Source organism: Oncorhynchus gorbuscha, unplaced genomic scaffold (genome assembly GCF_021184085.1).
Source record: "Oncorhynchus gorbuscha isolate QuinsamMale2020 ecotype Even-year unplaced genomic scaffold, OgorEven_v1.0 Un_scaffold_753, whole genome shotgun sequence".
In the NCBI taxonomy this organism is placed as follows: Eukaryota; Metazoa; Chordata; class Actinopteri; order Salmoniformes; family Salmonidae; genus Oncorhynchus; species Oncorhynchus gorbuscha.
This window is the reverse complement of record NW_025745548.1, coordinates 58,052-77,500: the sequence shown is the minus strand read 5'-3', so window position 1 is coordinate 77,500 and position 19,449 is coordinate 58,052. Positions and strand designations below refer to the sequence as shown.

General features: G+C 33.9%; 1 protein-coding gene across 1 annotated transcript in view; it reads right to left on the bottom strand.

Annotated features, from left to right (window-relative positions):
• The window catches only part of LOC124019174 (tektin-3-like), a 2,380-nt gene extending 482 nt beyond the window's left edge, over positions 1-1,898 (bottom strand). The window contains exons 1-2 of the mRNA XM_046334562.1: positions 1,212-1,898; positions 112-189 (exon numbers count right to left, since the gene is read on the bottom strand). Of these exons, the coding sequence (XP_046190518.1) occupies positions 112-189; positions 1,212-1,772 (639 nt within the window). The 5' untranslated portion in view covers positions 1,773-1,898. The remainder of the gene's footprint in view (positions 1-111; positions 190-1,211) is intronic.
• Positions 1,899-19,449: the final 17,551 nt, after the last annotated feature.

Genomic DNA, 19,449 nt, shown 5'->3' with positions numbered 1-19,449 from the left:
GTGTGTGTGTGTGTGTGTGTGTGTGTGTGTGTGTGTGTGTGTGTGTGTGTGTGTGTGTGTGTGTGTGTGTGTGTGTGTGTGTGTGTGTGTGTGTGTGTGTGTGTGTGTCACCTGCACCAGTTCTTTCTCCACTACATCGATGACTCCGTCGTTGAGGTTCTGACACTGGAACTGGCACTCCTGGGACATCTGCACACACACACACACACACACACACACACACACACACACACACACACACACACACACACACACACACACACACACACACACACACACACATCTTCTCACACATATCACACACACACACACACACACACACACACACAAACATTTCGTTTCATTTCGTTATTTACTTTTAGACACAATCTATATAAGCGTTATTTACTTTACAGTAGACACTAGCCTGGGTGCCAGTCTGGTTGTCTTTACAGTAGATACTAGCCTGGGTACCAGTCTGGTTCTCTTTACAGTAGATACTAGCCTGGGTACCAGTCTGGTTCTCTTTACAGTAGATACTAGTACCAGTCTGGTTCTCTTTACAGTAGACACTAGCCTGGGTACCAGTCTGGTTCTCTTTACAGTTAGCCTGGGTACCAGACACTAGCCTGGGTACCAGTCTGGTTCTCTTTACAGTAGACACTAGCCTGGGTACCAGTCTGGTTCTCTTTACAGTAGACACTAGCCTGGGCCAGTCTGGTTCAGTCTTTACCAGTAGAGCCTGGGTGCCACTTTACAGTAGACAATAGCCTGGGTACCAGTCTGGTTCCTTTGGGTGCCAGTCTGGTTCTCTTTACAGTAGATACTAGCCTGGGTACCAGTCTGGTTCTCTTTACAGTAGATACTAGCCTGGGTACCAGTCTGGTTCTCTTTACAGTAGATACTATCAATATTTCATGGTACATAACAAATAACAACCAATTCCTTATTTAGGCTGGTTCACTAGTATATATAGGGAATTCTACGTTTAATTTTGAATACAGACCAAGTTGTAAATTTACTGTGGCTACTAGTTCTACAGCTTAACCAGCTCTTCCATTATCTTACAGAACACAGGACTTTTCAAACCGGAATTGTAATAAAAACGTTAAAGAATAAGATGCCAAGACACACATCACGGTATTATCTCATTATCCTCAGAAACGCCAAATCAATAAATTGATAAATGATCGAATTTATTTTTATCAATCATCTTTCTGTCACTCTCTCACCTGCAGTGGTCCGTCGGTCTCCTTTAAGGCCCTGTCCAACCGAAACTTGACCTGACGTAGCCTCTCCGTGTCCCGGAGAAGCTGCTCGAGCTCGAACCCCAGCTCGCTCCGCCAGAACGAGATTTCCGTTATCCGTTCACCGATCCACCGGGAGCTGTCAGACTGCGTTCGCCGCGTAAGCTGCTCTTTACTCTGGATCAATCGGGAGGTCTCGCGCCAGAAGCTTTCCGCGTGCCGCCTGCTGCTCTCCAAGCGCCGGAAGTTTACGTTGTTGGCGCGCAGCCAATCTTCCCGGGTGATCTGACACATGGCCACCGGGTTCGGTTTGAGAGGCGGCATCCTAATGAGCTGTTCCCCTCCCCAATGGGTCTCGAACGGCTCCGTGGATTTCCGCTGAACAGAGACCAGCCTGGGTTTGGACTTCCCGCTTCCCGTTAGGTCGAAGCTGACTTGCTGTGGCTGAAGCTGCGTGGCACTGAAGCCCTTGTAGCTGTCTCTCATGGTGGTCAGGCTCGGTAAGAATCCAGAGGAACAAGGTCGCAGGGATCCGTAGACTTCCATCGGCGCAGGAGATCCTGAGCGAACACGGGTGCGACCTGCTGTCCGGCCGCTCGTGGTGACAGACAGCCCCGAACACCGTTGTCTTAGAACCTGATGACTCCTGGTTTATGACGGGGACATTGTGACATCGCGACAGAACTGCTGGAGGCCCGTAGAAAACCAATTATAGAATTTAGGAATGATTTTCAAATTCTAGCTGCTTTATTGGCGTGAAAAAACATTGTTTCAATATTGCCAAAGCAACAACAAATATAACATTGTACTACAATTATAAACAATAAACGAATAACAATATGAAATGGTTGTAAATAATAATACAACCATTAAATAACAAAAAAATAAAATGGTAACAGTCAATAGTAGAAATGTTATAAATATAATAGTCTAAACATGTAAAATGAACTTATAACTAAATAACGGTCATCTTCTCCTTTATATCAGTACTACAACCACCATCATCACTACTAAATGAAACTATAACTAAATAACGGTCATCTTCTCCTTTATATCAGTACTACAACCACCATCATCACTACTAAATGAAACTATAACTAAATAAGGTCATCTTCTCCTTTATATCAGTACTACAACCACCATCATCAGTACTACAACCACCATCATCATTACTAAATGAAACTATAACTAAATAAGGTCATCTTCTCCTTTATATCATTACTACAACCACCATCATCACTACTAAATGAAACTATAACTAAATAAGGTCATCTTCTCCTTTATATCAGTACTACAACCACCATCATCATTACTACAACCACCATCATCACTACTAAATGAAACTATAACTAAATAACGGTCATCTTCTCCTTTATATCAGTACTACAACCACCATCATCACTACTAAATGAAACTATAACTAAATAACAGTCATCTTCTCCTTCATATCAGTACTACAACCACCATCATCATTACTACAAACCATCATCATTACTACAACCACCATCATCATTACTAAATGAAACTATAACTAAATAACGGTCATCTTCTCCTTTATATCAGTACTACAACCACCATCATCATTACTAAATGAAACTATAACTAAATAACGGTCATCTTCTCCTTATATCAGTACTACAACCACCATCATCACTACTAAATGAAACTATAACTAAATAACGGTCATCTTCTCCTTTATATTATATCAGTACTACAACCACCATCATCATTACTAAATGAAACTATAACTAAATAACGGTCATCTTCTCCTTTATATCAGTACTACAACCACCATCATCATTACTACAACCACCATCATCACTACTAAATGAAACTATAACTAAATAACGGTCATCTTCTCCTTTATATCAGTACTACAACCACCATCATCATTACTAAATGAAACTATAACTAAATAACGGTCATCTTCTCCTTTATATCAGTACTACAACCACCATCATCACTACTAAATGAAACTATAACTAAATAACGGTCATCTTCTCCTTTATATCAGTACTACAACCACCATCATCATTACTACAACCACCATCATCACTACTACAACCACCATCATCATTACTAAATGAAACTATAACTAAATAACGGTCATCTTCTCCTTTATATCAGTACTACAACCACCATCATCATTACTACAACCACCATCATCACTACTAAATGAAACTATAACTAAATAACGGTCATCTTCTCCTTTATATCAGTACTACAACCACCATCATCACTAAATGAAACTATAACAACGGTCATCTTCTCCTTTATATCAGTACTACAACCACCATCATCACTACTAAATGAAACTATAACTAAATAACGGTCATCTTCTCCTTCATATCAGTACTACAACCACCATCATCACTACTAAATGAAACTATAACTAAATAACAGTCATCTTCTCCTTCATATCAGTACTACAACCACCATCATCATTACTAAATGAAACTATAACTAAATAACGGTCATCTTCTCCTTTATATCAGTACTACAACCACCATCATCACTACTAAATGAAACTATAACTAAATAACGGTCATCTTCTCCTTTATATCAGTACTACAACCACCATCATCACTACTAAATGAAACTATAACTAAATAACGGTCATCTTCTCCTTTATATCAGTACTACAACCACCATCATCATTACTACAACCACCATCATCATTACTACAACCACCATCATCATTACTAAATGAAACTATAACTAAATAACGGTCATCTTCTCCTTTATATCAGTACTACAACCACCATCATCATTACTAAATGACGACGCCAGGACAGCGGAGTCAATCACCACCTTCCGGAGACACCTGAAACCCCACCTCTTTAAGGAATACCTAGGATAGGTTAAGTAATCCCTCTCACCCCACCCCCCCTAAGTTTTAGATGCACTATTGTTAAGTGACTGTCCCACTGGATGTCATAAGGTGAATGCACCAATTTGTAAGTCGCTCTGGATAAGAGCGTCTGCTAAATGACTTAAATGTAAATGTAAATGTAAACTATAACTAAATAACGGTCATCTTCTCCTGTATATCAGTACTACAACCACCATCATCATTACTACAACCACCATCATCATTACTAAATGAAACTATAACTAAATAACGGTCATCTTCTCCTTTATATCATTACTACAACCACCATCATCACTACTAAATGAAACTATAACTAAATAACGGTCATCTTCTCCTTTATATCAGTACTACAACCACCATCATCAGTACTAAATGAAACTATAACTAAATAACGGTCATCTTCTCCTTTATATCATTACTACAACCACCATCATCATTACTACAACCACCATCATCATTACTAAATGAAACTATAACTAACTTATAACTAAATAACAGTCATCTTCTCCTTTATATCAGTACTACAACCACCATCATCATTACTAAATGAAACTATAACTAAATAACGGTCATCTTCTCCTTTATATCATTACTACAACCACCATCATCATTACTACAACCACCATCATCACTACTAAATGAAACTATAACTAACTAACGGTCATCTTCTCCTTTATATCAGTACTACAACCACCATCATCACTACTAAATGAAACTATAACTAAATAACGGTCATCTTCTCCTGTATATCAGTACTACAACCACCATCATCACTACTAAATGAAACTATAACTAAATAACGGTCATCTTCTCCTTTATATCAGTACTACAACCACCATCATCATTACTAAATGAAACTATAACTAAATAACGGTCATCTTCTCCTTTATATCAGTACTACAACCACCATCATCACTACTAAATGAAACTATAACTAAATAACGGTCATCTTCTCCTTTATATCAGTACTACAACCACCATCATCACTACTAAATGAAACTATAACTAAATAACGGTCATCTTCTCCTTTATATCAGTACTACAACCACCATCATCACTACTAAATGAAACTATAACTAAATAACGGTCATCTTCTCCTGTATATCAGTACTACAACCACCATCATCATTACTACAACCACCATCATCACTACTAAATGAAACTATAACTAAATAACGGTCATCTTCTCCTTTATATCAGTACTACAACTACCATCATCACTACTAAATGAAACTATAACTAAATAACGGTCATCTTCTCCTTTATATCAGTACTACAACCACCATCATCACTACTAAATGAAACTATAACTAAATAACGGTCATCTTCTCCTTTATATCAGTACTACAACCACCATCATCATTACTACAACCATCATCATCATTACTAAATGAAACTATAACTAACTTATAACTAAATAACGGTCATCTTCTCCTTTATATCAGTACTACAACCACCATCATCACTAAACTGTTATCATTACATCCATACCACAACTACTACAACCACCATCATCATTACCACCACCACCTTCATCATCATTACTACCACCATCACTAAACTGTTATCATTACCATTACCATCCATACCACTACTACTACAACTACCATCATCATTACCACCACCACCACCATCATCATTACTACCACCATCACTAAACTGTTATCATTACCATTACCACCCATACCACTACTACTACCACCACCACCACCATCACTAAACTGTTATCATTACCATTACCATCCATACCACTACTACTACAACTACCATCACCATTACCACCACCACCACCATCATCATTACTACCACCATCACTAAACTGTTATCATTACCATTACCATCCATACCACTACTACAACCACCACCACCACCATCACTAAACTGCTATCATTACCATTACCATCCATACCACTACTACTACAACCACCACCACCACCACCATAATGATTGGCTCTTAAAACAATTCCACGTGTTAGCTTAGTAGGCTTACTGTATTATATAATATAGATGATGTACCGTTTATAATGATTGGCTCTTAAAACAATTCCACGTGTTAGCTTAGTAGGCTTACTGTATTATATAATATAGATGATGTACCGTTTATAATGATAAGCTTACTGTATTATATAAATTCATAAAAATCGGGGTCTGAAGTAGCCTGTTCCCTGTTATCTCATCTAGGGGTCTGAAGGTCCACTGTTATCTCATCTAGGGGTCTGAAGGTCCACTGTTATCTCATCTAGGGGTCTGAATTCACTGTTATCTCATCTAGGTGTCTGAAGGAGCCTGTCCACTGTTCTCTCATCTAGGGGTCTGAAGGTCCACTGTTATCTCATCTAGGGGTCTGAAGGTTCCACTGTTATCTCATCTAGGGGTCTGAAGTAGCCTGTCCACTGTGATCTGATCTCATCTAGGGGTCTGAAGGTCCACTGTTATCTCATCTAGGGGTCTGAAGGTCCACTGTTATCTCATCTAGGGGTCTGAATTCACTGTTATCTCATCTAGGTGTCTGAAGGAGCCTGTCCACTGTGATCTCATCTAGGGGTCTGAAGGTTCCACTGTTATCTCATCTAGGGGTCTGAAGGTCCACTGTTATCTCATCTAGGGGTCTGAAGGTCCACTGTTATCTCATCTAGGGGTCTGAAGGTCCACTCTAATCTCATCTAGGGGTCTGAAGTAGCCTGTCCACTGTGATCTCATCTAGGGGTCTGAAGGTCCACTGTTATCTCATCTAGGGGTCTGAAGGTCCACTGTATCTCATCTAGGGGTCTGAAGGTCCACTCTAATCTCATCTAGGGGTCTGAATTCACTGTTCTCTCATCTAGGGGTCTGAAGGTCCACTGTTATCTCATCTAGGGGTCTGAAGGTCCACTGTTATCTCATCTAGGGGTCTGAAGGTTCACTGTTATCTCATCTAGGGGTCTGAAGGTTCACTGTTATCTCATCTAGGTGTCTGAAGTAGCCTGTCCACTGTTATCTCATCTAGGGGTCTGAAGGTCCACTGTAATCTCATCTAGGGGTCTGAAGGTTCCACTGATATCTCATCTAGGGGTCTGAAGGTCCACTGTTATCTCATCTAGGGGTCTGAAGGTTCCCTGTTATCTCATCTAGGGTCTGAAGGTCCTCTCTAATCTCATCTAGGGGTCTGAATTCACTGTTAACTCATCTAGGGGTCTGAAGGTCCACTCTAATCTCATCTAGGGGTCTGAAGGTCCACTGTTATCTCATCTAGGGGTCTGAAGGTTCACTGTTATCTCATCTAGGGGTCTGAAGGTTCACTGTTATCTCATCTAGGTGTCTGAAGTAGCCTGTCCACTGTTATCTCATCTAGGGGTCTGAAGGTCCACTGTAATCTCATCTAGGGGTCTGAAGGTTCCACTGATATCTCATCTAGGGGTCTGAAGGTCCACTGTTATCTCATCTAGGGGTCTGAAGGTTCCCTGTTGTCTCATCTAGGGGTCTGAAGGTCCACTGTTATCTCATCTAGGGGTCTGAAGGTCCACTGTTATCTCATCTAGGGGTCTGAAGGTCCACTGTTATCTCATCTAGGGGTCTGAAGGTCCACTCTAATCTCATCTAGGGGTCTGAATTCACTGTTATCTCATCTAGGGGTCTGAAGGTCCACTCTAATCTCATCTAGGGGTCTGAATTCACTGTAATCTCATCTAGGGGTCTGAAGGTCCACTGTTATCTCATCTAGGGGTCTGAAGGTCCACTCTAATCTCATCTAGGGGTCTGAATTCACTGTTATCTCATCTAGGGGTCTGAAGGTCCACTCTAATCTCATCTAGGGGTCTGAATTCACTGTAATCTCATCTAGGGTTCTGAAGGTTCCACTGATATCTCATCTAGAGGTCTGAAGGTCCACTGTTATCTCATCTAGGGTCTGAAGGTCCACTCTAATCTCATCTAGGGGTCTGAATTCACTGTTATCTCATCTAGGGGTCTGAAGGTCCACTGTTATCTCATCTAGGGGTCTGAAGGTCCACTGTTATCTCATCTAGGGGTCTGAAGGTCCACTGTTATCTCATCTAGGGGTCTGAATTCACTGTTATCTCATCTAGGGGTCTGAATTCACTGTTATCTCATCTAGGTGTCTGAAGTAGCCTGTCCACTGTTATCTCATCTAGGGGTCTGAAGGTCCACTGTTATCTCATCTAGGGGTCTGAAGGTCCACTGTTATCTCATCTAGGGGTCTGAAGGTCCACTGTTATCTCATCTAGGGGTCTGAATTCACTGTTATCTCATCTAGGGGTCTGAATTCACTGTTATCTCATCTAGGTGTCTGAAGTAGCCTGTCCACTGTTCTCTCATCTAGGGGTCTGAAGGTCCACTGTGATCTAATCTAGGGGTCTGAATTCACTGTTATCTCATCTAGGTGTAGGGCCTACTGACAAGGTAAAGTCATTCTGCCCCTGAGCAAGGCAGTTAACCCACTGTTATCTCATCTAGGTGTAGGGCCTACTGACAAGGTAAAGTCATTCTGCCCCTGAGCAAGGCAGTTAACCCACTGTTATCTTATCTAGGTGTAGGGCCTACTGACAAGGTAAAGTCATTCTGCCCCTGAGCAAGGCAGTTAACCCACTGTTATCTCATCTAGGTGTAGGGCCTACTGACAAGGTAAAGTCATTCTGCCCCTGAGCAAGGCAGTTAACCCACTGTTATCTCATCTAGGTGTAGGGCCTACTGACAAGGTAAAGTCATTCTGCCCCTGAGCAAGGCAGTTAACCCACTGTTATCTCATCTAGGTGTAGGGCCTACTGACAAGGTAAAGTCATTCTGCCCTGAGCAAGGCAGTTAACCCACTGTTATCTCATCTAGGTGTAGGGCCTACTGACAAGGTAAAGTCATTCTGCCCCTGAGCAAGGCAGTTAACCCACTGTTATCTCATCTAGGTGTAGGGCCTACTGACAAGGTAAAGTCATTCTGCCCCTGAGCAAGGCAGTTAACCCACTGTTATCTCATCTAGGTGTAGGGCCTACTGACAAGGTAAAGTCATTCTGCCCCTGAGCAAGGCAGTTAACCCACTATCTCATCTAGGTGTAGGGCCTACTGACAAGGTAAAGTCATTCTGCCCCTGAGCAAGGCAGTTAACCCACTGTTATCTCATCTAGGTGTAGGGCCTACTGACAAGGTAAAGTCATTCTGCCCCTGAGCAAGGCAGTTAACCCACTGTTATCTCATCTAGGTGTAGGGCCTACTGACAAGGTAAAGTCATTCTGCCCCTGAGCAAGGCAGTTAACCCACTGTTCCACAGGCGCCGGAAACGCGGATGTCGATTGAGGCAGCCCCTCCCTCCCCCTCTCTGACTCATCGGGGTTAAAAATGCGGAAGACACATTTCAGTTGATGGCATTCGGTTGTAATCCTTTCCGTTAATGCAGTTATCCGACACCAAAACCATTCAAGCAAGCTTGGTTCAACGTAGAAGTGGACGGTGTAACAGCGCCATCTAGCGGTGGGAGACGGTGACAGACATATTGATACATTATCATACCATATTGATACATTATCATACCACATCACACCATATTGATACGTTATCACACCATATTGATATATTATCACACCATATTGATACATTATCATACCATATCACACCATATTGATACATTATCATACCATATCACACCATATTGATACATTATCATACCATATCACACCATATTGATATATTATCACACCATATCACACCATATTGATACATTATCATACCATATCACACCATATTGATACATTATCATACCATATCACACCATATTGATATATTATCACACCATATTGATATATTATCATACCATATCACACCATATTGATACATTATCATACCATATCACACCATATTGATACATTATCACACCATATTGATATATTATCATACCATATCACACCATATTGATACATTATCATACCATATCACACCATATTGATATATTATCACACCATATTGATACATTATCATACCATATCACACCATATTGATACATTATCATACCATATCACACCATATTGATACATTATCATACCATATCACTCCATATTGATACATTATCACAACATATTGATACATTATTACCCCATATTGATACATTATCATACCATATCACACCATATTGATACATTATCATACCATATCACACCATATTGATACATTATCACACCATATTGATATATTATCATACCATATCACACCATATTGATACATTATCATACCATATCACACCATATTGATACATTATCACACCATATTGATACATTACATACCATATCACACCATATTGATATATTATCATACCATATCACACCATATTGATACATTATCACACCATATTGATATATTATCACACCATATTGATATATTATCACACCATATTGATATATTATCACACCATATTGATATATTATCATACCATATCACACCATATTGATACATTATCATACCATATCACACCATATTGATACATTATCATACCATATCACACCATATTGATATAATATCACACCATATCACACCATATTGATACATTATCATACCATATCACACCATATTGATATATTATCACACCATATTGATACATTATCATACCATATCACACCATAGTGATACATTATCACACCATATTGATACATTATCATACCATATTGATACATTATCATACCATATCACACCATATTGATACATTATCATACCATATCACACCATATTGATATATTATCATACCATATCACACCATATTGATATATTATCATACCATATTGATACATTATCACACCATATTGATACATTATCACACCATATTGATATATTATCATACCATATCACACCATATTGATATAATATCACACCATATTGATATATTATCATACCATATTGATACATTATCACACCATATTGATATATTATCATACCATATCACACCATATTGATACATTATCACACCATATTGATACATTATCATACCATATTGATACATTATCATACCATATCACACCATATTGATATATTATCACACCATATTGATATATTATCATACCATATCACACCATATTGATATATTATCATACCATATTGATACATTATCATACCATATCACACCATATTGATACATTATCACACCATATTGATATATTATCATACCATATCACACCATATTGATATATTATCATACCATATTGATACATTATCATACCATATCACACCATATTGATACATTATCACACCATATTGATACATTATCATACCATATTGATACATTATCATACCATATCACACCATATTGATACATTATCATACCATATTGATACATTATCATACCATATTGATACATTATCATACCATATCACACCATATTGATACATTATCACACTATATTGATACATTATCATACCATATCACACCATATTGATACATTATCACACTATATTGATACATTATCATACCATATCACACCATATTGATACATTATCATACCATATCACACCATATTGATACATTATCACACCATATTGATACATTACATACCATATCACACCATATTGATATATTATCATACCATATCACACCATATTGATATATATTATCACACCATATTGATACATTATCATACCATATCACACCATATTGATATATTATCACACCATATTGATATATTATCACACCATATTGATATATTATCACACCATATTGATATATATTATCATACCATATCACACCATATTGATACATTATCATACCATATCACACCATATTGATACATTATCATACCATATCACACCATATTGATATAATATCACACCATATCACACCATATTGATACATTATCATACCATATCACACCATATTGATATATTATCACACCATATTGATACATTATCATACCATATCACACCATATTGATACATTATCGCACCATATTGATACATTATCATACCATATTGATACATTATCATACCATATCACACCATATTGATACATTATCATACCATATCACACCATATTGATATATTATCATACCATATCACACCATATTGATATATTATCATACCATATTGATACATTATCACACCATATTGATACATTATCACACCATATTGATATATTATCATACCATATCACACCATATTGATATAATATCACACCATATTGATATATTATCATACCATATTGATACATTATCACACCATATTGATATATTATCATACCATATCACACCATATTGATACATTATCACACCATATTGATACATTATCATACCATATTGATACATTATCATACCATATCACACCATATTGATATATTATCACACCATATTGATATATTATCATACCATATCACACCATATTGATATATTATCATACCATATTGATACATTATCATACCATATCACACCATATTGATACATTATCACACCATATTGATATATTATCATACCATATCACACCATATTGATATATTATCATACCATATTGATACATTATCATACCATATCACACCATATTGATACATTATCACACCATATTGATACATTATCATACCATATTGATACATTATCATACCATATCACACCATATTGATACATTATCATACCATATTGATACATTATCATACCATATTGATACATTATCATACCATATCACACCATATTGATATATTATCATACCATATCACACCATATTGATATATTATCATACCATATTGATACATTATCACACCATATTGATACATTATCACACCATATTGATATATTATCATACCATATCACACCATATTGATATAATATCACACCATATTGATATATTATCATACCATATTGATACATTATCACACCATATTGATATATTATCATACCATATCACACCATATTGATATATTATCACACCATATTGATACATTATCACACCATATTGATATATTATCATACCATATCACACCATATTGATATATTATCATACCATATCACACCATATTGATATATTATCATACCATATCACACCATATTGATACATTATCACACCATATTGATACATTATCATACCATATCACACCATATTGATACATTATCATACCATATCACACCATATTGATATATTATCATACCATATCACACCATATTGATACATTATCACACCATATTGATATATTATCATACCATATCACACCATATTGATACATTATCACACCATATTGATATAATATCATACCATATCACACCATATTGATATAATATCATACCATATCACACCATATTGATACATTATCATACCATATTGATATATTATCATACCATATCACACCATATTGATATAATATCATACCATATCACACCATATTGATACATTATCATACCATATTGATATATTATCATACCATATCACACCATATTGATACATTATCATACCATATCACACCATATTGATACATTATCACACCATATTGATATATTATCATACCATATCACACCATATTGATATATTATCATACCATATCACACCATATTGATATATTATCATACCATATTGATACATTATCATACCATATCACACCATATTGATACATTATCATACCATATCACACCATATTGATATATTATCATACCATATCACACTATATTGATACATTATCACACCATATTGATACATTATCATACCATATCACACCATATTGGTACATTATCACACCATATTGATATATTATCATACCATATCACTCCATATTGATACATTATCACACCATATTGATACATTATCATACCATATCACACCATATTGGTACATTATCATACCATATCACACCATATTGATACATTATCACACCATATTGATACATTATCATACCATATCACACCATATTGGTACATTATCATACCATATCACACCATATTGATATATTATCACACCATATTGATATATTATCATACCATATCACACCATATTGATATATTATCATACCATATCACACCATATTGATATATTATCACACCATATTGATATATTATCACACCATATTGATATATTATCATACCATATCACACCATATTGATATAATATCACACCATATTGATATATTATCATACCATATTGATACATTATCACACCATATTGATATATTATCATACCATATCACACCATATTGATACATTATCACACCATATTGATACATTATCATACCATATTGATACATTATCATACCATATCACACCATATTGATATATTATCACACCATATTGATATATTATCATACCATATCACACCATATTGATATATTATCATACCATATTGATACATTATCATACCATATCACACCATATTGATACATTATCACACCATATTGATATATTATCATACCATATCACACCATATTGATATATTATCATACCATATTGATACATTATCATACCATATCACACCATATTGATACATTATCACACCATATTGATACATTATCATACCATATTGATACATTATCATACCATATCACACCATATTGATACATTATCATACCATCTTGATACATTATCATACCATATTGATACATTATCATACCATATCACACCATATTGATATATTATCATACCATATCACACCATATTGATATATTATCATACCATATTGATACATTATCACACCATATTGATACATTATCACACCATATTGATATATTATCATACCATATCACACCATATTGATATAATATCACACCATATTGATATTATATACCATATTGATACATTATCACACCATATTGATATATTATCATACCATATCACACCATATTGATATATTATCACACCATATTATACATTATCACACCATATTGATATATTATCATACCATATCACACCATATTGATATATTATCATACCATATCACACCATATTGATATATTATCATACCATATCACACCATATTGATACATTATCACACCATATTGATACATTATCATACCATATCACACCATATTGATACATTATCATACCATATCACACCATATTGATATATTATCATACCATATCACACCATATTGATACATTATCACACCATATTGATATATTATCATACCATATCACACCATATTGATACATTATCACACCATATTGATATAATATCATACCATATCACACCATATTGATATAATATCATACCATATCACACCATATTGATACATTATCATACCATATTGATATATTATCATACCATATCACACCATATTGATATAATATCATACCATATCACACCATATTGATACATTATCATACCATATTGATATATTATCATACCATATCACACCATATTGATACATTATCATACCATATCACACCATATTGATACATTATCACACCATATTGATATATTATCATACCATATCACACCATATTGATATATTATCATACCATATCACACCATATTGATATATTATCATACCATATTGATACATTATCATACCATATCACACCATATTGATACATTATCATACCATATCACACCATATTGATATATTATCATACCATATCACACTATATTGATACATTATCACACCATATTGATACATTATCATACCATATCACACCATATTGTACATTATACCATATTGATATATTATCATACCATATCACTCCATATTGATACATTATCACACCATATTGATACATTATCATACCATATCACACCATATTGATATATTATCATACCATATCACACCATATTGATACATTATCACACCATATTGATACATTATCATACCATATCACACCATATTGGTACATTATCATACCATATCACACCATATTGATATATTATCACACCATATTGATATATTATCATACCATATCACACCATATTGATATATTATCATACCATATCACACCATATTGATATATTATCACACCATATTGATATATTATCACACCATATTGATATATTATCATACCATATCACACTATATTGATACATTATCACACCATATTGATATATTATCATACCATATCACACCATATTGATATATTATCACACCATATTGATATATTATCATACCATATCACACTATATTGATACATTATCACACCATATTGATACATTATCATACCATATCACACCATATTGATATAATATCACACCATATTGATATATTATCATACCATATTGATACATTATCACACCATATTGATATATTATCATACCATATCACACCATATTGATACATTATCACACCATATTGATACATTATCATACCATATTGATACATTATCATACCATATCACACCATATTGATATATTATCACACCATATTGATATATTATCATACCATATCACACCATATTGATATATTATCATACCATATTGATACATTATCATACCATATCACACCATATTGATACATTATCACACCATATTGATATATTATCATACCATATCACACCATATTGATATATTATCATACCATATTGATACATTATCATACCATATCACACCATATTGATACATTATCACACCATATTGATACATTATCATACCATATTGATACATTATCATACCATATCACACCATATTGATACATTATCATACCATATCACACCATATTATACATTATCATACCATATTGATACATTATCATACCATATCACACCATATTGATATATTATCATACCATATCACACCATATTGATATATTATCATACCATATTGATACATTATCACACCATATTGATACATTATCACACCATATTGATATATTATCATACCATATCACACCATATTGATATAATATCACACCATATTGATATATTATCATACCATATTGATACATATCACACCATATTGATATATTATCATACCATATCACACCATATTGATATATTATCACACCATATTGATACATTATCACACCATATTGATATATTATCATACCATATCACACCATATTGATATATTATCATACCATATCACACCATATTGATATATTATCATACCATATCACACCATATTGATACATTATCACACCATATTGATACATTATCATACCATATCACACCATATTGATACATTATCATACCATATCACACCATATTGATATATTATTATCATACCATATCACACCATATTGATACATTATCACACCATATTGATATATTATCATACCATATCACACCATATTGATACATTATCACACCATATTGATATAATATCATACCATATCACACCATATTGATATAATATCATACCATATCACACCATATTGATACATTATCATACCATATTGATATATTATCATACCATATCACACCATATTGATATAATATCATACCATATCACACCATATTGATACATTATCATACCATATTGATATATTATCATACCATATCACACCATATTGATACATTATCATACCATATCACACCATATTGATACATTATCACACCATATTGATATATTATCATACCATATCACACCATATTGATATATTATCATACCATATCACACCATATTGATATATTATCATACCATATTGATACATTATCATACCATATCACACCATATTGATACATTATCATACCATATCACACCATATTGATATATTATCATACCATATCACACTATATTGATACATTATCACACCATATTGATACATTATCATACCATATCACACCATATTGATACATTATCACACCATATTGATATATTATCATACCATATCACACCATATTGATACATTATCATACCATATCACACCATATTGATACATTATCACACCATATTGATATATTATCATACCATATCACACCATATTGATATATTATCATACCATATCACACCATATTGATATATTATCATACCATATTGATATATTATCATACCATATCACACCATATTGATATATTATCATACCATATCACACCATATTGATATATTATCATACCATATCACACCATATTGATACATTATCACACCATATTGATATATTATCATACCATATCACACCATATTGATACATTATCACACCATATTGATATATTATCATACCATATCCATATTGATACATTATCACACCATATTGATACATTATCATACCATATCACACCATATTGATACATTATCATACCATATCACACCATATTGATACATTATCACACCATATTGATACATTATCATACCATATCACACCATATTGTACATTATCATACCATATCACACCATATTGATATATTATCACACCATATTGATATATTATCATACCATATCACACCATATTGATATATTATCATACCATATCACACCATATTGATATATTATCACACCATATCACACCATATTGATATATTATCATACCATATCACACCATATTGATATATTATCACACCATATCGATATATTATCATACCATATCACACCATATTGATATATTATCACACCATATCACACCATATTGATACATTATCATACCATATTGATACATTATCATACCATATCGATATATTATCACACCATATTGATATATTATCATACCATATCACACCATATTGATATATTATCATACCATATTGATACATTATCATACCATATCACACCATATTGATATATTATCACACCATATCATACCATATTGACACCATATCATATATTATCATACCATATTGATACATTATCATACCATATCACACCATATTGATACATTATCACACCATATTGATACATTATCATACCATATTGATACATTATCATACCATATCACACCATATTGATACATTATCATACCATATTGATACATTATCACCATATTGATACATTATCATACCATATCACACCATATTGATATATTATCATACCATATCACACCATATTGATATATTATCATACCATATTGATACATTATCACACCATATTGATACATTATCACACCATATTGATATATTATCATACCATATCACACCATATTGATATAATATCACACCATATTGATATATTATCATACCCATTATCACACCATATTGATATATTATCATACCATATCACACCATATTGATATATTATCACACCATATTGATACATTATCACACCATATTGATATATTATCATACCATATCACACCATATTGATATATTATCATACCATATCACACCATATTGATATATTATCATACCATATCACACCATATTGATACATTATCACACCATATTGATGATATCATACCATATCACACCATATTATTATCATACCATATCACACCATATTGATATATTATCATACCATATCACACCATATTGATATATTATCACACCATATTGATATATTATCATACCATATCACACCATATTGATACATTATCACACCATATTGATATAATATCATACCATATCAC